Raw genomic sequence first — 27,146 nt, 5'->3', positions numbered from 1 at the left:
AAGAGGTTCGAAAGCCGAGGAGATGAGTAGTAGAGGGTAACAGTTTTTAACTGATGTCATTAAGACCCCGGCAGTCGATACACCAAGAAGAACCCTGAGCAGGCGGGAGAAGCAGATGGACAAATACTCCCTGCAGTGAGAGAGTCCTCAATGTACTCCTCCATAGCCTTGGTCTCCGGACCCGACAGGGAGTAAACCTGCCTCCGAGGTGACGCCTGGGAGAAGGTCAATGATGCAGTCGTAGGGTCGATACGGAGGGAGAGACCTAGCGCGGGCCTTGTTGAAGACCTCCCGGAGGTCCAGGTACTCTGAGAATTGCAGAGAGATCTAAGGCTTCTCCCAAGCCTGCAGGAAGACGTCCCAGGGCAGGCTATGCAGACTTAACCCTTGTGTAGTCTTAACATTCTATATACTCCCCTTGTCCTAAGGGTCCAAAATTACCCACCTTCACTAAACCCCTGAAATAAAGCAGCTTAATTGAATTTTAAACCCCAAATCTATTTTGCATGAAGAAACAACCTGTCATTCATCACAAACTTGGTGAATATCTGGCTTTTCCCTCTTCACAATGCAGAAAGACTACATTTAATCAGTGGAGACCACTAATTTTTATTACAACACACCTGTCATAATTGTTTTCTTTACTAAAGTAGAGGTTTATTATTATTATTGCTAAAGGTACTGCATAGGTGTAAACATAATTTTTTTTAGCAAGAGGTAGCACTTGTATAGCCTAAGAAAGTAGCAGAAATGTGCAGAAAGTAGTTTGGAATGCATTTTGTTGAAGGGAAACAATAACAGTCTCGAACTTATTTGGCAACATAGTGATCTATTCTTATTTACTGTACAATGAGGAATTCAACTACAAAATACTAGTCTTCTCCCATGTTTTTGAACCATTGCCCCCACCCACAAGGTGTACTGTTTAAACAACAACAATAAATAAGAATAAAATAAGATAATAGATACGAAACAAAAACGTGAAGAACATAAATCAATAAACTATAATTAGGACATGTTGGACAGTATGCAAGTGTGTGTGAATGAACTTTGCAGATGTATTTGTTTTACAGTCCTTCTTTGGGGGGCAAAATTGGCATCTCCTCCTCTTGCCTGCCCCAGCTGTAGCCTCAGGTGGATCAGGACAAGATTCAGCCCCCTGAACAGCTTTCACAAGCACTGTAGAGGCTGCTGTGTGGGGGAGGTGCTCACTTTGAATGTGTGGGGTTGCAAGTGCATTTCCCAACACCCTCCTCTTGTTCCGCTTATCAGGCATCCAGGTAGGGTTGATCTTGTTCCATATCACGAAGGCATTGTATGAGGACACATCAATGATGTTATGGAAGATGACCAGGGGCCAGCGGGCAGTCATCCTCCTGCAGCTGTAAGTTCCAATCACCTTGTCCAGGTTGTCCATGCCTCCTTTGTTGTGGTTGTAGTCCAGGATGATGGCTGGCTTCCTGTCCTCACGATCACTGATCTCAACCATTTTGTGCAGTGTGCTCAGGAGGACCACATTCTTGTTCCTCTTCCTCTTTGGTGGTGGGGGTGAAGGCAAACTTTGATGAGAAGGCCTCTCTGCCCCTTGTTGCGAGGAGTGCAGGGGGAGCTCAGGCTTGTTCTTTCTAACTGTGCCAACCATGGTGATCTTCCTCTTCAGGAACTGCTGTCTGAGTTCATAAGAGGTGAAGAATTAGTCACATGTGACATTGTGCCCCCTCAGTCCATCTGTCACATCAAGCACAACCCGCATCCCCTGGTTCTTCTCCGGGCCTCTACTGGTCGGCTACCCTGTGTAGACTTGAATCTTCCAAGCGTAGCTGGATTGTGCGTCACAGGCCACCCATATCTTGATGCCATACTTTGCTGGCTTGCTGGGCATATACTGTCGGAAAGGACAGGGACCTTTTGACAAAAGAGATTATTATCAGTAATTTGTATCAGTGTCACAGAAACCAATCACATAAATCAATGATATTATGTTAAATGCATAATAAAATGAACTGTGAATATCACTTACATTACAGATATGAAAATAAAAATGTACCTCTGAATGGAACCAGTTGCTCATCTACTGTTACTTCAGGCCCAGGGTTGTAGAGGTATGGCAGACGCTCCACCCAATTCTCCCAGACCTCTCTTATGACCGCCAGTTTGTCTCTCACACGTCTTGCAGGTCTTGACTCACAGTTATCAAATCGTAGCATTCTTGAGAAAGTATGAAAGACTTTCAGTGGCATCGTGGTACGGAAAATCGCCCTTCCACTCTCTGCATCCCAGAGACTACATGCAGCCTCGCATCGGGACCTATACACACCCGCTAAGATTAGCAGCCCTATGTAGGCACACAGGTCAATCTCATCCATCATTTTCCAGATGTCTCCATATTTACGGAAACCCTCCAAATTTGTAATCTCCAGGATGATTTTTTCGATGGCTGGTGTGATGAACATATAAAATGTTGAGGCGATGTACTGGGCATGGGCAACTGCACGTCTTGTGGGCTCTGGGGTCATCCTTATGATATTTTGTGCTGCCATCCTGCCCTGGTTGTCATATGGTGACAAGGACCATGTTATTTTGCTGTTCTTTAACAAAAATGTCTCCCTTTCAGCTTGGGGGATTTCTTCTTCATCTGAAGATGATGCATAGTGCCCTGGGTTGTATTATTCCCCATCTTCTTCTTCAGATACCTCCTCCTCTTCTAAGTCATTGTTCTCTTGTTCCACCTGGACATCTGAAAAAATCAGATCTACGACCTGTTGGGCACTGAAAAGTGCACTGAAACGTGCACCCATGGCTTCAGCATAGAGAAAACTGGACACACCTACTGATTCCAGGGTTTTTCTTTATTTTTACTAATATTGAAGACAACTAAAAACTATGAAATAACCATATGGAATCATGTAGTAACCAAAAAAAGTGTTAATAAAAATAAATATATATTTTATATTTGAGATTCTTCAAAGTAGCCACCCTTTGCGTTGATGACAGCTTTGCACACTCTTGGCATTCTCTCAACCAGCTTTTTGTGGTAGAACTTTTAACTTTTAACGTTTCTTCAAGTTTAGTCGCAAAAACCATCAATTCAGAGCTTTGTCAGATTGTCTGTTCATAAATTCAGAGCTTTTCGCTCTCGGAGCATTTAGAGCGCACACTAGACGCTCTGACCGAGTAGTAGGGTGTATCCGAGCATTCTGACCTCACAATGGCAGTTAAGCACCCAAGCTACTGGATAAAGTTAGGTAGCTTGCTAGCTACTTCCAGACATAAATGAGAGAACACCTCACTCTGATCATTTTACTTGCTCTAGCAGAGCTGGTTAGGCTGTTTTCATGTTATCCAGAGCGTTGGTGACTGTACCTGTGCTGCTGGCAACAATTTAATTAAGTTTACTGATGTTTACTGACACCGGCCATATTCAACGGGTGTTGAGTGTTCATAAATGTATCAGTTATTCTGCGCTCTGACGAGAGTGCTCTGAAATTGGAGTAGATAGCCAGAGTGAATTTACGAACGCACCCTCAGTATGCTACTGTACAATGTCACTTACTGCAAACAAACTATGAATCACAATGACAGTTTTATACATTCTCATAAAGTACTCATATAAAACAAGTGTTCTCTAAAAATCTAACTTAATAACATTCGGGTCTGCTCTCTTCTCGTGTACCCTCTTTCTCCTATTGATCATCAGTCAACCATCCATCACTCTTTATGTTTATTTGCCTGTCATTGTGCTTTAATGCATCCTGAGGCGTCTCTGTTTTACAGCCCACCGGCCCAAGATTGACGCCTTAGAGCTCATTGACATTTATATGAGATTAGGGCTTTGGAAGGATTTAGACCTGTCAAAAGTATTCATGAAATCCCGGATTGTAAATTTGGCCAGAGATTAGATAAAAGTTATTGGCCAACGCTCCCGTCATACTTTCTCCTGTTAATCTGTAGGCCTAATCTCACTGAGCCAAGTTGTCACTGATACTCTCTGAGTCAGTAGGTTCTTGTGCCTGATGAGAGTCTTTATTCTTCAGAAGGGGATGATCAGGGTCAATTAAAATAACATTAACGTTATTATAACGTTTCGTAAACAACAGGTGTAGACTAACAATGAAATGCTTATTTAAGGGTCCTTTTCCAACAATGCAGAGTTAAAGATAAAGACATTTTTTTTCAATAAAAAAAAGTAAAAAGTGACACAAGGTATAAATAAACAGTGAATAACGAATAACAATAACATGGCTATATACAGAGTGTAGCAGTACCGAGTCGATGTGCAGGGGTATGAGGTAATTGAGTTACCTATGTACATATAGGTAGGGTAAAGTTATTAGACAACAGAATAGATCATAGACAGTAGCAATAGCCTATATGTGTGTGGCTTCAGTATGCATGTTATGTGTGTGTGTGGGCATATATGTAGTGTGTGTGTGTTGTGGTGTCAGTGTAAGGAAGTGTGAGTGCGTGGGTAGGGTCCAGTGTGTGTGCATAGAGTCAGTGAAAGAGATTTAGTGCAAAAAAGGGTCAATGCAGGTCTTCCGGGTAGCGATTTGATAATTTAGCAATTTAGCTTGGGGGTAGAAGCTGTTCAGGGTCTTGTTGGTTACAGACTTGGTGAACTGGTACCGCTTGTCGTGCGGTAGCAGAGAGAACAGTCCATGGCTTGGGTGGCTAGAATCATTGACAAATCTTTGGGCCTTCCTCTGTCACCGCCTGGTGATTTTTAGAAATGTTTTCAAATAAACCAACATTTTAAAAACAGAAACACCTTATTTACATAAATATTCAGACCCTTTGCTATGAGACTCAAAATTGAGCTCAGGTGCATCCTGTTTCCATTGATCATCCTTGAGATGTTTCGACATCTTGATGTGAGTCCACCTTTGGTAAATTCAGTTGATTGGACATGATTTGGAAAGGAACAAACCTGTCTATATATATAAGGTCCCACAGTTGACAGTGCATTTCAGAGCAAAAACCAAGCCATGAGGTCGAAGGCATTGTCCGTAGAGCTCCGAGGCAGGATTGTGTCGAGGCACAGATGTGGGGAAGCGTACCAACATTTTTTGCTGCATTGAATGTCCCCAAGAACACAGTGGCCTCAATCATTCTTAAATGGAAGAAGTTAGGAACCACCGAGACTCTTCCTAGAGCTTGCCACCCTGCCATACTGAGCAATCGGGGGAGAACGGCTTTGGTCAGGGCGGTGAGCAAGAACCTGATGGTCACTCTGACAGAGCTCCAGAGTTTCTCTGTTGAGATGGGAGAACCTTCCAGAAGGACAACCATCTCTGCAGCACTCCACCAATCAGGCCTTTATGGTAGAGTGGCTAGACAGAAGCCACTCCTCAGTAAAAGGCCCATGACAGCCCGCTTGGAGTTTGCCAAAAGGCACCTAAATGAATCTCAGACCATGAGAAACAAGATTCTCTGGTCTGATGAAACCAAGATTGAACTCTTTGGCCTGATTGCCAAGCGTCATGTCTGGAAGGAACCTGGCATCATCCCTACGGTGAAGCACGGTGTTGGAAGCATCATGCTGGGGGGGATGTTTTTCAGCGTCAGGGACCGGGAGACTAGTCAGGATCGAGGGAAAGATAAACGGAACAAAGTACAGAGAGATCCTTGATGAAAACCTGCTCCGGAGTGCTCAGAACCTCAGACTGGGGAAAAGGTTCACCTTCCAACAGGACAACGACCCTAAGCACACAGCCGAGACAACACAGGAGTGGCTTCGGAACAAGTCTCTGGATATCCTTGACTGTGCAGTGACGCTCCCCATCCAACCTGACAGAGCTTGAGGCAGGTTTGCCAAGCTTGTAGTGTCATACTCAAGGAGACTCGAGGCTGTAATCGCTGCCAAAGGTGCTTCAAAAAAGTATTAAGTCAAATGTCTGAATACTTATGCAAATTGAATATTTCCGTTTTTAATTTTTAATACATTTGTAAAAATTTCTAAAAGCCAGTTTTTGCTTTGTCATTATGGGGTAATGTGTGTAGATTGATGAAGAAGAAAAAACAATTTTAGAATAAGACTGTAATGTAACAAAATGTGAACAAGTCAAGGGGTCTGAATTCTTTCCGAATGCACTGTAGAAGTCCTGGCTGGCAGGAAGCTCAGTCCCAGTGATGTTCTGGGCCGTACACCACCCTCTATAGCGCCTTGCGGTTGGCTGCCTTGCAGTTACCGTACGGAGCTGTGATGCAGGCGGTCAAGATGTTCTCAGTGGTTCAGCTGTAGAACTTTTTGAGGATCAGAGGACCCCATCCTCCTGATGGGGAAAAAGCGTTGACTGTCAGGGTGTATGTGGACCATGTTATTTCCTTAGTGATGTGGACACCGAGGAACTTGAAGCTTTCGACCCGCTACATTACAACCCCCCCTCCGTTTCCTGTAGTAAACGATCATCAGCAACCTTTTGATTTGCTGACGTTGAGGAAGAGGTTGTTGTCCAGGCACCATACCTATAGGCTTCCTCATCGTCATCAGTGATCAGTCCTACCACTGTTATGTCATCAGCAAACTTGATGATGGTCTTGGAAAATACATGGCCACGTAGTTGTGGGTGAACAGGGGGTACAGTCCCCTTCATCTGACTGTTGTGCTGCTGATCTGATTCGTGTGTGCGTGTCTGTGTGTGTGATTGTGTAACCAAGTCGTCTTTGTGCAGTTGTAATTTCTCATTGAAATGACAAGTCTTATTTGGTGCTTCATTCAAGAGATGTCTCAAATGGGATGTCATTATACAGGATGTATGAGACAACTGCCCATGATTAAAGACATTTTTGTCACCATCCTCATCATTGTGTCTGCGCACTGGAACACTTTGCTGAATGAATGAAGTAAAGGATCGGAGCCTTTCTTTCAATTTTCGCCTAAAATGACATACCCAAATCAAACTGCCTGTAGCTCAGTATCTGAAGCAACGATATGGATATTCTTTCTTTTACCTCAAGTTTTTATTATTTCAATTCATACATTTATAGATATAGATATATTTTTTTAAATCCCCCCCGGTAGTCTGATAGCATGTAAAATAAATCATGAGATAAAAAGAAATAAATTAATATTACATAGTTAATCTGCTGAACAATACGTCATATAGCCTCAGCAATAGTGACAAATTATTGATACACATTCATGGATGTAAAAGCTTGTTGGTTAGAATATGCATATTCTTGATACCACTTTGTGGTTTCTGGAAATGTGAAATTAATGTAGGAGACGACAGCAGTGGGGTCAAACTCTCGAACCCAGTTCCTACATTTGAATATAAAAATTGATTTTATTAAACAAAACTATGCAACATTTGATCTCTGGGACCCTCAGGATGACAGATCAGAGCAAGAATACTGAATGGAAGTACATTATTAACCTTCAGAGGTAAATGTATCAAACCAGTTGCCATGCTAAAAGTGTTTTGTTGTTGTGCACTATCCTCAAATAACAGCATGGCATTTTTTGGTACTAATAGCTACTGTAAATTGGACACTGCAGTTCAATTAACCTCTTAGGGCTAGGGGGCAGTATTTACACCGCTGGATAAAAAACGTACCCGATTTAATCTGGTTACTACTCCTACCCAGTAACTAGAATATGCATATACTTATTAGATATGGATAGAAAACACCCTAAAGTTTCTAAAACTGTTTGAATGGTGTCTGTGAGTATAACAGAACTCATATGGCAGGCAAAAACCTGAGAGATTCCTTTACAGGAAGTGGCCTGTCTGACCATTTATTGGCTTTCTTTGACATCTCTTTCCAAAACAAAGGATCTCTGCGGTAACGTGACACTTCCCACGGCTCCCATAGGCTCTCAGAGCCCGGGAAAAAGCTGAATGTCGTCATTCCAGCCCCAGGCTGAAACACATTATCGCTTTGTCAAGTGGCCGATCAAGGGACAGTGGGCTTAGGCGCGTGCACTGGTCGCCCCCGTCTTTCTTTTTTTTCCTCTGTTTACCAAAACGCAGATTCCCGGTCGGAATATTATCGCTTTTTTACGAGATAAATTGCATAAAAATTGATTTTAAACAGCGGTTGACATGCTTCGAAGTACGGTAATGGAATATTTAGAATTTTTTTGTCACGAAATGCGCCATGCGCGTAACCCTGATTTACCATTTCGGATAGTGTCTAGAACGCACAAACAAAACGCCGCTATTTGGATATAACGATGGATTATTTGGGACCAAACCAACATTTGTTATTGAAGTAGAAGTCCTGGGAGTGCATTCTGACGAAGGTAATAGTAAATCTGATTTTGGTGAAGGCTAAACTTGCTGGGTGTCTAAATAGCTAGCCCGTGATGGCTGGGCTATGTATTTAGAATATTGCAAAATGTGCTTTCACCAAAAAGCTATTTTAAAATCGGACATATCGAGTGCATAGAGGAGTTCTGTATCTATAATTCTTAAAATAATTGTTATGCTTTTTGTGAACGTTTATCGTGAGTAATTTAGTAAATTGTTAGTAAATTCCCCGGAAGTTTGCGGGGGGTATGCTAGTTCTGAACGTCACATGCTAATGTAAAAAGCTGTTTTTTGATATAAATATGAACTTGATTGAACAAAACATGCATGTATTGTATAACATAATGTCCTAGGGTTGTCATCTGATGAAGATCATCAAAGGTTAGTGCTGCATTTAGCTGTCTTCTGGGTTTTTGTGACATTATATGCTAGCTTGAAAAATGGGTGTCTGATTATTTCTGGCTGGGTACTCTGCTGACATAATCTAATGTTTTGCTTTCGTTGTAAAGCCTTTTTGAAATCGGACAGTGTGGTTAGATTAACGAGAGTCTTGTCTTTAAATAGCTGTAAAATAGTCATATGTTTGAGAAATTGAAGTAATAGCATTTCTAAGGTATTTGAAAATCGCGCCACAGGATTCAACTGGCTGTTACGTAGGTGGGACGATTTGGTGCCACCTGCCCTAGAGAGGTTAACACTCACGGGGTCCTCTGTCTCTCCCCCTCCACCCACTTTTTTCTCTCTCTCTCTCTCTCTCTCTCTCTCTCTCTCTCTCTCTCTCTCTCTCCACCACCCTCCTCTCACTCTCTCTCTCTCTCTCTCTCACCACCCTCCTCTCACTCGCTCCCTCTCTCTCTATGACAGATGAGATCATTTTCAGGACCTGGGATGGTGACGTGTTCAAAGCCAACATGCAGAGCAATGAGACAGACCGTCTACTGAAAAACACCACTTTCGTGAGTACTTACAGTCTCAGCTGGTGAGAGCTGCATACCAACTTCACTTCCCAGATAACTTACATTTTTCTAGGGAAACATCCTGCCCCATTCGGCAAGTGGTTGTCTCCAGTGACACCTTGCCATCTTGTTTGCTTTGCCAAATATTATGTACTGCAGGAATACACGTTGGAATACTTGCGTAGTTGATGCTTACCCAACAAATGATCATATTAACCATTAAAGTTTTTTTGCATGCTTTTTTGCAATACTGAAATGTTACTTCTTTTTCTGTGGATTTTTTTATGGAGGTTGGCAGCCACCTTTAAGGTGCATTATCGCCCCCAACTGGACTGGAGTGTGGACCAGTGACAGGCAAGGTCTAAATCCTACCCAATATTCTCATCTCCTTAAGGAAACGAAATACCTAATTAAATACTACATCCCGCTGATCTTGGCTCTTCAACCACATTACTCCTCAAATCTAATAACAATCGCTCCCTTTCCCTCCCATATTTCTGGCACTGTTACATAACGTGTTCCACTGTCTCCATCTCCTCCTGACAATGATCACACCTCCCATTTTCCCCACCAATTTCAATGTACTATTGAGCCTTGTGTATCCTAGTCCCAGCCTTGTGATTACACTTTCCTCCCTTCTCTCTCAGCCTGATGACCGCCCTGCCCCCATTTTTCCTGAATCTTAAACAGGTGTCTTCCCTTACCCTCCCTTTTCCACAACTCTTGTCATTTGTTTTTAACCACTGTTTTTATCAATCCCTTGGCTTCTGCTTTACTGATTGACAATTCGATCTCAATATTAAGATGTTTAAGAGCCTGCTTGGCACTAACATCCACCGTCTCATACCCCTCTACTCCCACATGAAATGTTACTTGTTATGGGCTTTGTTTTTTTCCATTTAAATTTTGAGGTTGGACGTTACCACATTGGGTGCACTGATTGCTGCCACCTCGTTATTCAGTTACACCTGTGCTGGCTTGCCATCCCGTTAGTCAGAAGGTGTTTAACCTGTGCTGGCACAGGTGATATTTAAGAGCGGCTGGCCCAGTGCGCCAGTTGCCATGAGAAATGTTGGAAAAGCTGTAACTCTTTGTAGTTCTGCATCTTTAAGTTGATAAACAAAGCCTTTCTGTCTTGTATCTCCCTGGGTTTGGTTTGCGGCACTTATTTTTTACTCCATATTATAAGTTGGTGTGGGTTTTTATTTTGGTTTGTGTTGTCTGGGGCAAATGTAATGAGTTTCTTGTTGCTAGTCAACATTCAGTGAACACCCCCATGAGTGTCTGTCACATTTTTCCATAGTAGATTGGTCAGGGCGTGACAGGGGGGTGTTTTTGTCTATGTATTTTGGGTTTTCTGTTTTCTATGTGGGTTGTCTAGATTGTCGTTCCATGTTGTATTTTCTATGTTGTGGCCGGGTATGGTTTCCAATCAGAGGCAGGTGTTTTTAGTTGTCTCTGATTGGATGCCATACTTAGGCAGCCTGTTTTTCATGGGGTTTTGTGGGTGGTTGTTTCCGTTTAGTCTAGAGTACCTGAAGGGACTGTTGTTTTGTTATTTAAGTGTATTCATTGAAGAAACAGAATGAGCACTATACACGCTGCGTCTTGGTCTCCATTCAACGACCCCTATTACAGTGTCTTATAGAACCCCACCTATTTCGTTTTGGTTGTTAGTTTCTACTTCTGTTTGCGCAACAGTTTGGGGTTTCTTGTTGGTGAATGTAACAAACTGTAAGTGAACAGTCACAGTATCTCTTTGTTCACGTGTTTCCGTTCTTTTTTTAGGCAACGTTTAAGGCTTCCAAGTTTGGGGTTTCTCCAGATCTCAACTTTGTTCTTCTGGGTTATGATATTAAAGAGGTAAGTGACTCTTGTTAATGTGCTGAGGATCGTCAAAATAAGACACATCTGGAGCCTCGTCCCAGATTGGTTGTGATGTAAAGCCAACATTGGTTGATATTGATATTTTCCGATAGTTTCGTTCTGAACAGAATCACTTTCTTTTTTGTTCCGTTCCAGCAAAATAACGTTCTAAACTGGTTCAATTCCCAAAAAGTACTGGTTAATATTGTTCCTTTCTGTTCCTTTTTAAACCTGTGTAATAGTTTTTTTTGTTATATTTAACTCAATATATTACTTCACCAATCAGTGCGGCTAGAGATTTTTTTTTTTAGAGCAGGCAAGCTAGTTGTTTACATGTGTACATGTGTGATGGACAGACAAGTGTAATGTATGGCTCAAAATGTGACTGAAATTTTGCGGGTGGGGAAAGGGCTAGAGAGGGTTGAGGCTTGAAACGCAGGGCATCTTATGGCATGCATTGTCTGAAGTAAGTCCACAGAATTATACCTAGGAGGAGCGGCTTCTATGGCGCAACTTTGAATGTCCTTTGAGCTAGCTAACTAACAAGCTTGAGCAAGCTAGCTAACATGCTTGAGCTAACAAGCTTGAGTGTGCAGAGCGGCCCCAGAATTAAAAACACGTCTTACCTTTTTGTAGTTAATAAATCCATTGTGAAACGTGATGACTAGTCCCATAGTATCCTTAACTAGCATTGAAAAAGTTCATCCATTCTTCTGAAGTTAATTAAAAATCTCTCTTCCCATCTTCTGAATCATGCTTGTAACGTCAGTACAGTAGCTTATGATTTGGAAGGGGCAGGTAGCCTAAACATGCACACACACTGGCGAAAGCTTGCAAGCAGACACGAGTAAGTTTAAGGGCTTTGCATAGGTGCTTTGTTGCATTTCTTTGTGGGACAAAAAAAATGCCTGAAACGTAAAATAACGTTAACCATTTTCCATGCTTTTAAGTTCTGGAAAAGTATCGATCACTTTCGTTCCCGGGTCTGTTTCTTGAAAAATATCGTTATTTTCTGTTTTTCTGTTCTGTGAACCAGTTCCAACCCTTGATTATACTTGAAAACCTGATAAAGTTCATGATAACACGTTTAGCTGAGGTACTGTATAACACACTTTCCCTACATTAATGAGACTGAATGGTTTTGGGCCTGTGTCTCTGGTCTCCTGTGTTTCCGTAATGCATTCTTCTTGATTTCTCCCTGAGATACACAACAAATATAGAGAACAAGGACAGCGCGTTCTAGAAGAGGCCTTAATGTATTTTATTAGGATCCCCATTAGCTGCTGCAAGGCAGCCACTACTCTTCATAGGGTCCAAACAGGAACAAAACACATCCCAACAAAACAGTCTACGTCCCTTAAACTCAACTCTGGACATCGAAGCCATTTCGATTTTTTTTTTTCATTGTTCCCCTCTAATCACAGATTGATTTAGACCTGGGACACCAGATGTGTAATTATCAGGTAAAACAGAACCAGCAGGCTCCCGACCTTGTAGGGCAGCATTTCCCAAACGTTGTGCACGTATTGTTTTTTGCCTTAACACTACACAGCTGACTTAAATTATTATAACTTGATGATTAGTTGATTATTTGAATCAGCTGTGTAGTGCTAGGGCAAAAAACAAAATATGAACCCCTTGGCGTCCCGAGGACAGAGTTTGAGAAACCCTGTCGTAGGGTACGAGTTGAATACCCCTGGTCTACATTATAAATAACATGCATCACACAAGATATTGTGCACTATACAAATGTACAATATTACTGTGTGTCTCGTTACAGTCCACATTGTGCCGTGAGGTGTGTTCTTTTTTTTTTATTTCACTGCTAGCTTGTTATCTGATGTGGAAGGGAGGTCCATGTAGTCGTGGCTTTATATACTGTACATTTCTCACTGTTTTGAAGTTAGGGACTGAAGAGACCCCTGATGGCACGTCTTGTGGGGTATGTATGGGTGTCTGAGCTGTGTTAGCTGTTTAAGCAGACAGTTCAGTGCTTTCAACATATCAATACTTCTCATAGACAAGTAGTGATGCAGTCAATCTCTCCTTTGAGCTAAGAGAGATTGACATGCATGTTCTTGATATTAGCCCTCTGTGTACATTTAAGGGCTAGCCGTGCTGCTCTGTTCGGGCCAACTGGAATTTACCTATGTCATTCTTTGCAGCACTTGGCTATATAACTGGGCAGTAGTTACATATGTATCCAAATGTTGTGTGCCATTATTGCACTGATGCATCCTTGGCTAGGCTACTAGCTACTACTAACTTTAGACAACATTTTCAAGTTTTCCCACATGACAAAATCAACATTTTTGTTTGTGTCACACGCATGCTTTTATGGAAAACGATAAGAGGTCATAAGAGTTTATCGAACATTGTCAAAAAAAATGAATAGGATTATTGATTCGTCAAATATATTCAATACTTCTAGGTGGCACACACTGCTAAAGCGGTTGCCTTGTAATTGATAGTGCTTTTTAACCGTGGGTTCGAGCCCACATCGCATCAAGCTTTTTTGGTGAGGAAAAATTAAATGTCGGTCCTTGATGCTCGATTCAAAAAGTCTATTATAATGATGCATAAACTATAAAAAATTGTAGGCCTGCATGTAAGTGTAGCCTACATAAGAATATAGTAACGACAGCCAAGTGTCTTTCTACATTAAGACTGTCAATTCAAGCTGAAATACTGCCATCTGTAGGATGACACCGATTGCAAACTATTTCTACGGTAAACTTTGGATTATCCTCCAAAGCTCTGACGAAGGCCGTGCGGCAGATACGTAAGCTTATTAAAGATCAGTGATGCTATCAAGAGCAGTGTGCGGTTTCCTTTTCCTTCATCTTGTTCAACTGTTACCATGCACCTGCAAAAAAGATTGCTCAGATGTGCGAGTGCCTTTTGAATTTTGGATTATACTCGAGTGAAATAAAACAAAACAAAGCAGATTACAAAAATGCATACAAAACATAAGCCTACATTAAGTGTACACGTCCATGTAATATGGCCTATGCAATATGATTTTTAGGCAGTAGCAGGGTTTGTACAAGGCTGAAATTAAATAACTTTTTCATTTTCAAGCTGTTCGCTCTAGGCTAAATCCCTTTTCAACACACTAACCCAATATAAATCTACATTTCAAATGGTGGGGGGTATTAACTCATGTGAGATTTGAACCTTTGCCACAATTTGCAACAATTACAGGCACTTCATACAGAGAGCAATTTGACCAGTCAGTCAAATACACATGCTGGCCTAGTTGCTTTAATGATCAGAATGTGCTGTTGGACTGAGGTATGTTAAGGAGGCTTCCATGAACAAGAGATCACTTCTATGGTTTTAATTGGCTGCAGAAGTTGTGCCAAGATGTCTTCACTGCTTCCTGGTGAGATTAGCAAAGAGCTGTGCCATGTTAACTGATTTGGAGCTGTGCCATGTTATGAAATGCTGATAAATCAAATTGTATTTGTCACATGCTTTGTAAAGAACAGGTGTGAAATAACAGTGAAATGCCTCTGCCTTCCCAACAATGCAGAGAGAAAAGTAGAGAAAATTATAGAAATAGAATAACAAAAGGAAAAAAAACTATGAGTAATGATAACTTGGCTATATACACGGGTTACCAGTACCGAGTTGATGTGCAAGAGTATAAGGAAATTAAGGTAGATACCTTTGTATATAGTGTATGTGGACACCCGTTGCTGACAGGTTTATAAAAAAGAGCACACAGCCATGCAATCTCCATATACAAACATTGGCAGTAGAATGGCCTTACTGAAGAGCTCAGTGACTTTCAACGTGGCACCACCACAGGATGCCACCTTTCCAACTAGTGAATTTGTCAAATTTCTGCCCTGCTAGTGCTGCCCTGGTTAACTAAGTGCTGTTATTGTGAAGTGGAAACGTCTATGCGCAACAACGGCTCAGCCGCGACGTTGTAGGCCACACAAGCTCACAGAACAGGACAGAAGAGTTCTGAAGTGTGTAGCGCATAAAAATTGTCTGTCCTCTGTTGCAACACTCCTTACAAAGTTCCACACTGCCTCTGGAAGCAACGTCAGCACAATAACTGTTCATCGGGAGCTTCCATGGCCAAGCAGCTGTACACAGTCTAAGATCACCATGCGCGATGTCAAGCGTTGGCTAGAGTGGTGTAAAGCTTGCCGCCATTGGAAACGCGTTCTCTGGAGTGATGAATCATGCTTCACCATCTGGCAGTCCAACGGAAGAATCTGGATTTGGCAGATGCCAGGAGAACGCTGTCCCAATGCAGAAAGCCAAATGTAAAGTTTGGTGGAGGAATATGGTTAGGGGCTGTTTTTCATGGTTCAGGCTAGGCCGCTTAGTTCCAGTGAAGGGACATCTTAATGCTACAGCATACAATGGTCCTAGATGATTCTGTGCTTCCAACTTTGTGGCAACAGTTTGGGGAAGACCATTTCCTGTTTCAGCATGCCAATGCCCTGTGCACAAGTGAGGTCCATACAGAAATGGTTTGTTGATTGGTGTGGAAGAACTTGACTGGCCTGCCTAGAGCCCTGATCTCAACCCCATCGCACACCTTTTGGATGAATTGGAATGCCGATTGCGAGACAGGCCTAATCGCCCAACATCAGTGTCCGACCTTTTGGCTGAATGCAAAGTCCCTGCAGCAATGTTCCAACATCTAGTGGAAAGCCTTCCTAAAAGAGTGGAGACTGTTATAAGAGCAAAGGGGGGAACAACTCCATATTAATGCTCATGATTTTGTAATGAAATGTTCGATGAGCTTGTGTCCACATTCTTTTGGTCGTGTGTGTGTGTGTATAAACAGTGCACTTGGAAAGTGTAGACCTGTTGACTTTTTCCACATTTTGTTACGTTACAGCCTTATTATAAAATGTATTAAAATGTTTTTTCCTCATCAATATACACACACAATAACCCATAAAGTTTTTTTTTTTTTTTTGCAAATGTATTAAAAATTATAAGCATTCAGACCCTTTTGTCAATACTTTGTTGAAGCACCTTTGGCAGCGATTACAGCCTTGGAGTCTTGGGTGTGACGCTAAAAGCGTGGCACACCTGTATTTGGGAAGTTTCTCCCATTCTTCTCTGCAGATCCTCTCAAGCTCTGTCAGGTTGGATGGGGAGTCCCTTGTCTGAACACACAGCTTTTAAACATTTCTACAGAGATGTTCGATCGGGTTCACGTGTGGGCTCTGGCTGGGCCACTCAAGGACATTCAGAGAGTTATCCCGAAGCCACTCCTGCGTTATCTTGGCTGTGTGCTTAGGGTCGTTGTCATGTTGGAAGGTGAACCTTTGCTCCAGTCTGAGGTCCTGAGTGCTCTGGAGCAGGTTTTCATCAAGGATCTTTCTGTACTTTGATCTGTTCATCTTTCTCTATCCTGAGTAGTCTCCCAGTTCCTGCCACTGAAAAACATCCCCACAGCATGATGCTGCCACCACCATGCTTCTCCATACGTGACGCTTGGTATTCAGGCCAAAGAGTTCAATCTTGGTTTCATCAGACCAGAGAATCTTGTTTCTCATGGTGAGAGTTCTTTTTGGTGACTTTTAGGCTTCAATCTGGCCACTCACCATAAAACCTGATTGATGGAGTGCTGCAGAGATGGTTGTCCTTCTGGAAGGTTCTCCCATCTCCACAGAGGAACTCTGGAGCTCTGTCAGAGTGACCATCAGGTTCTTGTTCACCTCCCCCGATTGCTCAGTTTGGCCGGGCGGCCAGCTCTAGGTAGAGTCTTGGTGGTTCCAAACTTCTTCCATATCAGAATGGAGGCCACTGTGTTCTTTGGGACCTTCAATGCTGCCAGAATGTTTTGGTAACCTTCCCCAGATTTGTGCCCTCCGACACAATCATGCCTCAGATCTCTACGGACAAGTCCATCGACCTCGCTGTTTGATTTTTGCTCCACAATGCATTGTCAACTGTGGGACCTTATATAGACAGATGTGTGCCTTTCCAAATCATATCCAAATAATAGAATTTACCACAGGTGGACTCCAGTCAAGTTTTAGAAACATCTCAAGGATGATCAATGGAAACAGGATGCACATGAGCTCAATTTCAAATCTCATAGCAAAGGGTCTGAATACTAATGTAAATCATTTCTGTTTTTTATTTTTAATAAATGTGCAAACATTTCTAAACTTGTTCATTTTGTCATTATGAGGTATGTGTAGATCGATGAGAGAAATGATCATTTTCGAATAAGGCTGTAATGTAAGAAAATGTGGAAAAAGTGAAGGGTTCTAAATACTTTCCGACTGCACTAAAATGTATGTATGTAATTTTGTATTTTACACATATTTAACCCTTTTTTGGGCTAGGCATAATACTACCTTCATACTTCCATTAGTTTTGTTAAACTGGTACCAGTTACCTTCAGACGAGTCCTGTGACACTTGTGGGAGTCGTAGAACCCCATCTTGTTTGCGAGAGTCTCCCCTTTCCATCTAATGGTCATAATAGTTTGTATGTCAAACTATTTGGCCGCTTCAGACATTTTCATTAAGTCTGATTTTCGGGATGTCACATGGTCTGACAAACACTGCTCTAGCTCTGCCACCTTTCAACACCGAGTCCCGTGGATTGAAACGCATCCAATGCAAAAAAACATCTCAAGCTTAAACTGATGGATTTTGATGGGATTTAAAAAAATGTTTTACTTGGAGCAACACTTCAGTATAGAAGGCAGGCATGTGTTGATGTCCAGGACTCAGGCACAACGGGGAGACGGTGGATTTTGGTGGGCCCACACTTGACAGTAGATGTACATTCCTGACCATAGAGCTTCACATGATGGTGGAAGTTAAGTCCATTTTACCGGGATTACTTCTGGCAATTTTGGGCTAATGGTATGCACACTGAAGGTTCTTTTGTTCTCAATCTTGTGATTTTTCATTGTGATTTGACTAGAGCGAAAATACATGTTTTTGCCCTGTTTAAGAGTTTTGAAAATGAGGCTGTTTATTTATTATAAGCTGTTTTGGTCAATCCAATCAAACCTTTACTTATCTTCAAGTTTGTATTGTCTCTGCAAGTAATTGGGGTAAACAATCCAATAAACGTTTTCCAGAATTTTACAAAAACAACTGTTCAGAGAAAGCAATTATCGTTTAATATCTAATCAAAATTGTATTTGTTTGATATGTGCAATTTAAATGTTCCACTTGGTTGAATAATTAACAGCATGCAATGATATGAAATACCTTGCAATATTTAGTTTCTGCCAATATGCACTTTCTCTATCAGAAACCATTTCCCATTCTTGTGTTCAGTGATTCTCTCTTTCATAATAGCAAGAGGCTCAGGTGAAAGAAAATATAGGTGGTATCCAGGGGAAACCTTGAACTCAAACGGCCGCTTATCCAATAGTTTGGTTGCAAACAAAAATAGTTTGTCGGCTAAACGCTAGCAACAGATTGATCTTCTGAATGCAATCTGGAAACTGTTGATGGTTCTCTAATGATCTAACTTTATTAAAAAGCTGTTGTATAAATTATTTGGTATTTCTTCAGGGTTAAGGGTGTTTCACTAAAACATGACCCCCCAGTCGAATCAGGTATTTCAATGGAATAACCACCTACTTTCTGTTCCCGATACTTCACTTGAACTGTATGTCATAGCGTACCACAGGCATAAAGTCTCCAAACCCAACATTGAATAACATTTGAATACCCAATAAACAGGGACAGCTTCGACACCAATGCCACTTACACATTTCATCAAAATGAATGCACTGATGGAATATAATAAATTGCTGTCAAAAAGCATGACCTTACAGCAAAACCTATTAAAATATGAATGTTTATTCAGTCTGAATGCATACTCTTTCCTATGTCTCTCAGTGTGTCCATGACAACACAACTTGGTTTCAGCACTCCACAAATCTTTTCCCGCTGTCTATATTGCTTCTCTCTCTCTCATTCTTTTGGAGCGCATAAAAGCCCTTCCTTTCAGGCTCTTTGGTGTGGAGCCAACTTTCAAAACCGTGGAACATGAACTTCAAACGGGGAACATGAGAGAAGCTCTGCAACACACACATTCACACACGAGTTGTATTCATTCAGATACTGGTTTGCATAAAGTAGTCTACATCCTAAGATTTGTGGACCGATAGAACCAAGGACCAGAAGATGGTGAGTAGGGTAGAGAAGTGGATAACCCAAGAACCTATTCAGAATGCAGAGGATGATATGGACCTGATGAGGGTATATGTTGTGATAGTCTATGCTTTTTTTTTCTATGGATACATAGAACTGGGGAAGAAATGTCTGGCTGATGTAGATGTTATCCTGAGATGCTATCCTTAACGTGTTTTTACTGTACCAGCCTGAAGTTAGGTTCTGCTTAGCTAATATTTTTTATTTTATTATTTCACATTTATTTAACTATGTAGGCCAGTTGAGAACAAGTTCTCATTTACAACTGCGACCTGGCCAAGACAAAGCAAAGCAGTGTGACAAAAAGAGTTACATGGGATAAACAATAACACAATAGGTAAGGCAATAAATAGGTCAATAGTGGCGAAGTAATTACAATTTAGAAATTTACACTGGAGTGACATGTGCAGATGAGGATGTGCAAGTAGAACTACTGATGTGCAAATGAGCAGAAAAACAAAAGCAAATATAGGGATGAGGTAGGTAGTTGGTAGGATGGGCTATTTACAGCTACAGTGATCAGTAAGCTGCTCTGACAGCTGACGCTTAAAGTTAGTGAGGGAGACATGTCTCCAACTTCATTTTTGCAATTTGTTCCAGTCATTGGCAGCAGAGAACTGGAAGGAAAGGTGACCAAAGTAGGTGTTGGCTTTCGGGATGACCAGTGAAATATACCTGCTGGAGCGTGTGGTATGGGTGGGTGTTGCTATGGTGACCAGTGAGCTGAGATAAGGCGGGGATATACCTAGCAAAGACTTATAGATGACCTGGAGCCAGTGGGTTTGGTGACGAATATGTAGCGAGGACCAGCCAACGAGAGCATACAGGTCGCAGTGGTCGGTAGTATATGGGGCTTTAGTGACAAAACGGATGGCACTGTGATAGACTGCATCCAATTTGCTGAGCAGAGTGTTGGAGGCGAATTTATAAATGACATTGCCGAAGTAGGATAGTCAGTTTTACGAGGGTAAGTTTGGCAGCATGAGTGAAGGAGGCTTTGTTGCGAAATAGGAAGCAGATTCTAGATTTATTTTTGGATTGGAGATGCTTAATGTGAGTCTGGAAGGGGAGTTTACAGTCTAGCCAGACACCTAATTATTTGTAGTTGTCCACATATTCTAAGTCAGAACCGTCCAGAGTAGTGACACTAGTCGGGCGGGCGGGTCGATTACTTGCATTTAAGAGCAGTTGAAGGCCATGGAAGGAGTGTTGTATGGCATTGAAGCTTGTTTGGAGGTTTAAGTGTCCAAAGAAGGGCCAGATGTATACAGAATGGTGGACGTGGATCAAATAATCACCAGCAGCAAGAGCGACATCACTGATATATACAGATAAGAGTCCGGACAACAGGCCCTCCGATTTGACACACTGAACTATCTGAGATGTAGTTGGTGAACCAGGCGAGGCAGTCATTAGAGAAACCAAGGCTGTTGAGTCTGCCTATAAGAATACAGTGATTGACAGTCAAAAGCCTTGGCCAGGTTGATGAAGACGTCTGCACAGTACGGTCTTTTATCAATGGCAGTTATATTGTTTAGGACCTTGAGCGTGGCTGAGGTGCACAGATGCACCCGTGACCAGCTCAGAAACCAGATTGTATAGCGGAGAAGGTACGGTGGAATTTGAAATGGTCGGTCATCTGTTTGTTCATTTGGCTTTCGAAGACTTTAGAAAGGCATGGCAGGATGGATATGGGTCTGTAACAGTTTGGGTCTAGAGTGTCTCCCCCTTTGAAGATGGATGACCGCGGCCACTTTCCAATCTTTAGGGATCTCAGACGATACGAAAGAGAGGTTGAACAGACTAGTAATAGGGGTTGCAACAATGGCTGCAGATAATTTTAGGAAGAGAGGGTCCAGATTGTCTAGCCCAGCTGATTTGTAGGGATCCAGATTTTGCAGCTCTTTCAGAACATCAGCTTTCTGGATTTGGGTGAAGGTGAAGCGGGGGGGGGGGGCTTGGGCCAGTTGCTGCGGGGGGGTGCAGAGCTGTTGGTTGGGGTAGCCAGGTGGAAAACATGGCCAGCTGTAGAGAGATGCTTATTGAAATTCTCGATTATCGTGGATTTATCAGTGGTGACAGGTTTTCCTAGTCTCAGTGCAGTGGGCAGCTGGGAGGAGTTACTCTTATTCTCCATGGACTTTAGTGTCCCAAAACTTTTTGGAATTAGTGCTGCAGGATGCAAATTTCTGTTAGGAAAGCAAAGGTTAGCTTTTTCAAACTGACTGTGTGTGTATTGGTTCCTGACTTCCCTGAAAAGTTACATATCGCGGGGACTATTCGATGCTAGTGCAGTAAACCACAGGGTGTTTTTGTGCTGGTCAAGGGCAGTCAAGTCTGAAGTGAACCAAGGGCTATATCTGTTCTTAGTTCTACATTTTCTGAAAGGGGCATGCTTATTTAAGATGGTGAGGAAAGCACTTTTAAAGAACATCCAGGCATCCTCTACTGACGGGATGAGGTCAATATCCTTCCAGGATACCCGGGCCAGGTCGACTAGAAAGGCCTGCTCGCAGAAGTGTTTTAGGAGCTTTTGACAGTGATGAGGGGTGGTCGTTTGACCGCGGACCCATAATGGACGCAGGCAATGAGTCAGTGATTGCTGAGATCCTGGTTGAAAACGAGGTGTATTTAGAGGGCAAGTTGGTCAGGATGATATCTATGAGGGTGCCCATGTTTACTGATTTGGGGTTGTACTTGGTAGGTTCTTTGATAATTTGTGTGAGATTGAGGGCATATAGCTTAGATTGTAGGACAGACGGGGTGTTAAGCATATCCCAATTTAGGTCACCTAGCAGTACGAACTGACGATAGACGGGGGGCAATCAATTCACATATGGTGTCCAGGGCACAGCTGGGAGCTGAGGGGGGGTCTATAACAAGCGACAACAGTGAGAGACTTATTTCTGGAGAGATTAATCTTTAACAGTAGAAGCTTGAAATGTTTGGGCATAGACCTGGATAGTATGACAAAACTCTGCAGGCTCTCTCTACAGTAGATTGCAATTCCGCCCCCTTTATCAAATCTGTCTTGATAGAAAATGTTGTAATTTGGGATGGAAATGTCAGAATTTTTGGTGGCCTTCCTAAGCCAGGATTCAGACACGGCTAGGACATCAGGGTTGGTGGAGTGTGCTAAAGCAGTGAATAAAGTAAACTTAGGGAGGAGGCTTCTGATAACATGCATGAAGCCAAGGCTATTGCTAATGAAGGAATAGTAAAGGCCCCAGCGCACTTTTGTTTCATGTTTCTTTCATTCAGATTTTTCAGGGGGTGTTGCAAGCACCCTCAGAACACTTACTTCCAGAGGCTATGATGCCGTTACGTTTAACTTAAATTGTGACGTCAGACTCTCTCTGCACCCAGAACAATCTATCGAGTGTTAAGTTAGCCAATCCTATTTTTCTAGAAAAAAAACAACATATAATTTAACCAAGCTTGTTCGCATACATTTAAGAACTAACTTTATCTCTCAATATTCACAGTATCTTGCATTGGAATTCAAACAAAGGCCAGGAATAATGTGCCAATGTGGTACCAACACAATGAAGAATGTGTCTGCTTCACACTGTCCAAGGGGTGCATGTGTGTGTGTTTGACACTTATCACTGCCGCCTTTAGATTTGTCATCGATCGGGGTCCAGCCCTCCAACGTGACAAATCGCAGGACGTAGGCTGCAACACAAAAGCAGATTGAAAGAGATGGCACAGATAAATAACTGATTTAAGTCTGACAAATAAGAAAACAAATGGTCAAAGCATTAGAATTATGGCATGCCTGCCATTACAAGTGATACATGTATAATATTCTACTAACAGCATTGGAGACTTACTCATGATGCCATTCTCTTTCTGGCAGTCCAGAACTTTTTTTCCCTCTGGGATTTTCCTTCCTTTATTCCTAATGCCAATACATTGATGCATTCTTTCTCAGAGAAGAACTATCAAAAAGGATATGAAACAGTCGAAGGCAGCTATGCTTGGAGGCCTGGTGCATCGCTGCCAAGCAAAACGGGGACAGTATAGGCCACTATTTGGATATAATTCCTGTCCCTTTTGGTGAGATGTGGTGTCCCAGGTTGTTGATTCAGACAAAAATGGGGAAATAAAAGCATTCAATCGATCACTGTGGACCGTACAATAAAATCTAGTGTGACATTTTCTGTGAGCAGACTAAGTAATTTGGTGTCACTCTAAAGCGGAGTGGGCCACACTGCCGACAGGTGGTCTCTCATCAGGGTAACGTTCTATTATGGACTGAAAGGGGCATGGTTGGGTCTCCCAGGTCTCCTTGGCTAAGTCAAGGATCCCTTGACAAGGTCTGCCATAGAGCAATTCAAATGGGGAGAATCCAGTGGACGCCTGGGGTACTTCTCACAGGGCAAACATTAAGTGTGGGAGAAGCATGTCCCAGTTTTTCCCGTCTCTTGACACCACTCTTCTCAACATGCTTTGAATCGTTTTGTTCAAGCGTTCGCACAACCCGTCCGTTTGAAGGTGGATTATGCTTGTACGTATCTGTTGAACCTGATATAACCGACAAGTCCATGAACCGGGACATGAACGGGGTTCCCTGATCAGTTAGGATCGTCTAGGGAAGGCATTTGGGAGGGGTCCCACGAGGTCCATAGCTATGCGTTCAAAGGGGGTCTCTAATGGGGAGAGGAATTAAAGGGTTACGTAGGTGTGGCCGTGGGGGTGTACGCTGATATTGATCACACGTCCTGCAATACCTGGCCACATCCCGGGTGACACGGGGCCAATAGAATCTCAGCATGATCCTGTCGATAGTTTTGTCCCATGCCAGGTGTCCTCCGAGGACGTGGGAATGGGCTAACTGTAGGACTGTATCCCTGTATGGTCTAGGCACCATTAGTAATTCCTGGTTTTCCCCCCTTCGTTGCACAACCCAATAATAGAGACCCCCGCCTGATTGCATAGTAAGGAAGAGGGGGCTCACCTGATCCGTCGACGTTCCTCCCGTCGATCACCTTCACCTTCCTCATGGCCTCCCTTAGGTCCGGGTCTCTATGCTGCGAGGTGCCGAACTGTCCCTTTTAATTCCTGGGGCAGGTCAACCTCGGTAGAGGGGTGAGGTGGTTCCCCATCCCCGCCAGGGGTGACCGAGGAGAATCCCTTCCAGGTTCCCTCCTCGGATGGGGCTTCAAATATATCCCTTAGCACCTGGTTGCTCCTTCCTTCCTGCGTTGTGTATAACCCTTCGCAGGTGTCTTCATGGGTGGTTTCCTGGAATATCTGTCGTAAATGTTGGGTCGCTATTTCTTCCTCTGCTCCAGAGGTCGAGGCTACGTCTCCTTGTAGGACTACTACCTTGAGCTTGGATTGTTTTTTTCTTCCTTCCTGTCCCCCTTCTTCCCGTGCATAACATCATCTGCCGAAGCTCTTTATATAGGGGACAGTCTCTCCCGATCAATAATGGCACCTTCAGCTGGGGTACTTTCCCTGCCCTGACTGTACACCTTCCTTTCGGAGTGAGAATAGACAGATTCACGGTGGGGTAATAGTGAGTGTCTCCATGGATACAGGACACGGCTACTTTGTCTGGTAGCAGTGTTGTGGAGGTCACCATCCGCTCCTCTACTAACGTAACCATACTTCCCGAGTCGAGAATGGCTACCACATCTTGTCCTTCTACTCGAACCGGAATCTCTGGGGCTGGGGCTATTTCTGCTAACCAACAGTGTTGAACCTGCCCTCTCGAACCGGGATGCGTGGGGATGGGCAGCGATGACTCTGTGACCATGGACTCGTCCTTGCTAGGACATTGTGGGGCATAATGGTCTGAAGACTGACATTTATAACACCAACCCTGCTGGGTGGGGGACGACTTCGCCCACCTCCGGATGGGGTTTGGACGCGTCGGTGGCGGACGCGCCGGGGTGAGTCGTAGTACGGGAATTGTAGAATCCTTCCGTTCCTCCTTGTCACCTTTTAACAACTCCCCTGTAGATCGATATGTTTCCACCGCCTGGGCTATGTCGTCGGCTGACAACGGGTTGGCTTGCCCCACGACCCTTTAAGTCACTGGGTAATTCCCTCAATATCTTGTCCGCTACGAGGGTCTCGATTACATGTCCTACCCCCTTTCCAGGTTCCAGCCACTGTTTTGGCAGTCATATTAGTGCGAAGATCTGGACACGGACGGGTTGGTCAGCCGTATAGGTCCATTGATGGAACTTTACGGCTCTATCTCTGGCAGTCAGCTGGTACCGGGACAGGATCTCTGTTTTTAGACGGCCATAGTCCGAGCTTCGCAGGAATCCAGGTCAAAATAGGCTTCCTGGGCCACCCCGGTCAAAAGAGGGGCTAATGCGCTCACCCACTCTTCCAAGGTGGCCGTCCTTTCGAAGGTCATGAGGAAGGCCTCTATCATCCTCCTTGGAGAGACGAGGTAAGATGGCGAGAGCAGCCGCTCTTGGCTCAACTCTAGGTTCTTCTCGCCGGCTCAGCTGTTGTTGCAGGAGTTCTATGGTTGTCTGCTGTGCCGTGATCAACTGATGTAGTAAGGCGTTGTCCATCGTTCTTGAATTGTTCCTCTGTCTACTGGAAGAATTTACTCACTTATCCGTGTCACTCGTCCACCTAATGCCCGCATTCTCCACCAATGTGAGCGGACAAAGTAATTTGGCGTCACTCAAAAGCAGAAAGTTGGAATAAATGTAAACGAGTCAGGAGTTGTTTTCTTGATTGAACACAGTTCTCTGTTGATGGATTTTGGTCAATACAAACACTCCAACATAATCAATGAAAATCTCCCAAGGAAAAACATACATCTTCTTCTCCAGATGAAACAGGAACACAATACGATTATCTTTAAACTACAACAAAAGTCACAGGTTTGTCACCGTCTTAATGGTTCTTTGTGGTTAGCTTCTCTCTCTTGGTAGCCATCTTCCAGAGAGAGGTTTTTCCCCTTTCTTGCTGGTTCCCTCCTCTCTCTTGTAGGGAAAAGATAATAGGTCATTAGTACCACCAGCTGTGCTTAATTGCCTCAGGTCCCCTTGACTCACATGCCAAGTTGGGCTACTATCCGTGAGTCCAGCCTGCCCTCTGGTGGTCCTTTCACAGTTGCCTATATTGTGTGTCTGTGTTGACAGAGAATTATTGACGTATTCTTGAAAATTTCCTACACTTTTCTCTTCTCCACAATAATTTATGCTTTAATAATCTTCATCAGAAGGCACTTCCAGATATCCCAGGTCCACAATAAATGTTGTTTTGTTCGATAAACTCCATCATTTATGTCCAAATAGCTCCTTGTTGTTCGCACGTTCAGTTCAGCTACTCCAAATGTAGGAAGCGCGCCGAAAAGAAAAGTACAACAAAAAAAAGTATCTATTTACGTTCGTTCAAACATGTCAAACGTTGTAAAGCATCAATCTTTAGGGCCTTTAGAACATGAAACTTCAGTAAGATTCCAGCTGGACAGTTTCTGTGTCTTGAAAAACGTTTTGGAACACAGGTCCCTTCTCACATGAACGCGCACCAATGAACTGATGGGTCTACAGCTTCCCAGCCTTCTTGTTCGGTCTCTGTTCATCATAGACGCCTCAAACAACTTTCTAAAGACTGTTGACATCTAGTGGAAGCCTTAGGAACTGCAAAATGAACCCTAACTCACTGTGTGTTCCATTGGCAATGACTTGAAAGGACTACAAGCACCAGAATTCTCACTTCCTGGTTAGATTCTTCTCAGGTTTTTGCCTGCCATATGAGTTTTGTTATACTCACAGACATCATTCAAACAGTTTTAGAAACTTCAGAGTGTTTTCTATCCAAATCTACTAATAATATGCATATTCCCATTTTTCATCCGGCCCTGAAAATACTGCCCCCTACCCTAGAGAGGTTAACTTGCCTCACATGGTTGCCATTCTATTACT

The 27,146-nt window shown here is 43.0% G+C and overlaps 1 protein-coding gene across 1 annotated transcript in view; it reads left to right on the top strand.

Moving 5' to 3' along the window:
- Positions 1-27,146, top strand: part of LOC123729587 (inactive dipeptidyl peptidase 10-like) — a 202,867-nt gene that overhangs the window by 12,500 nt on the left and 163,221 nt on the right. Inside the window, exons 4-5 of the mRNA XM_045704877.1 lie at positions 9,117-9,208; positions 10,997-11,071. Of these exons, the coding sequence (XP_045560833.1) occupies positions 9,117-9,208; positions 10,997-11,071 (167 nt within the window). The remainder of the gene's footprint in view (positions 1-9,116; positions 9,209-10,996; positions 11,072-27,146) is intronic.

Source organism: Salmo salar, chromosome 21 (genome assembly GCF_965601325.2).
Source record: "Salmo salar chromosome 21, fSalSal1, whole genome shotgun sequence".
Classification (NCBI taxonomy): Eukaryota; Metazoa; Chordata; class Actinopteri; order Salmoniformes; family Salmonidae; genus Salmo; species Salmo salar.
This window is presented reverse-complemented; position numbering and strand designations above follow the sequence as displayed.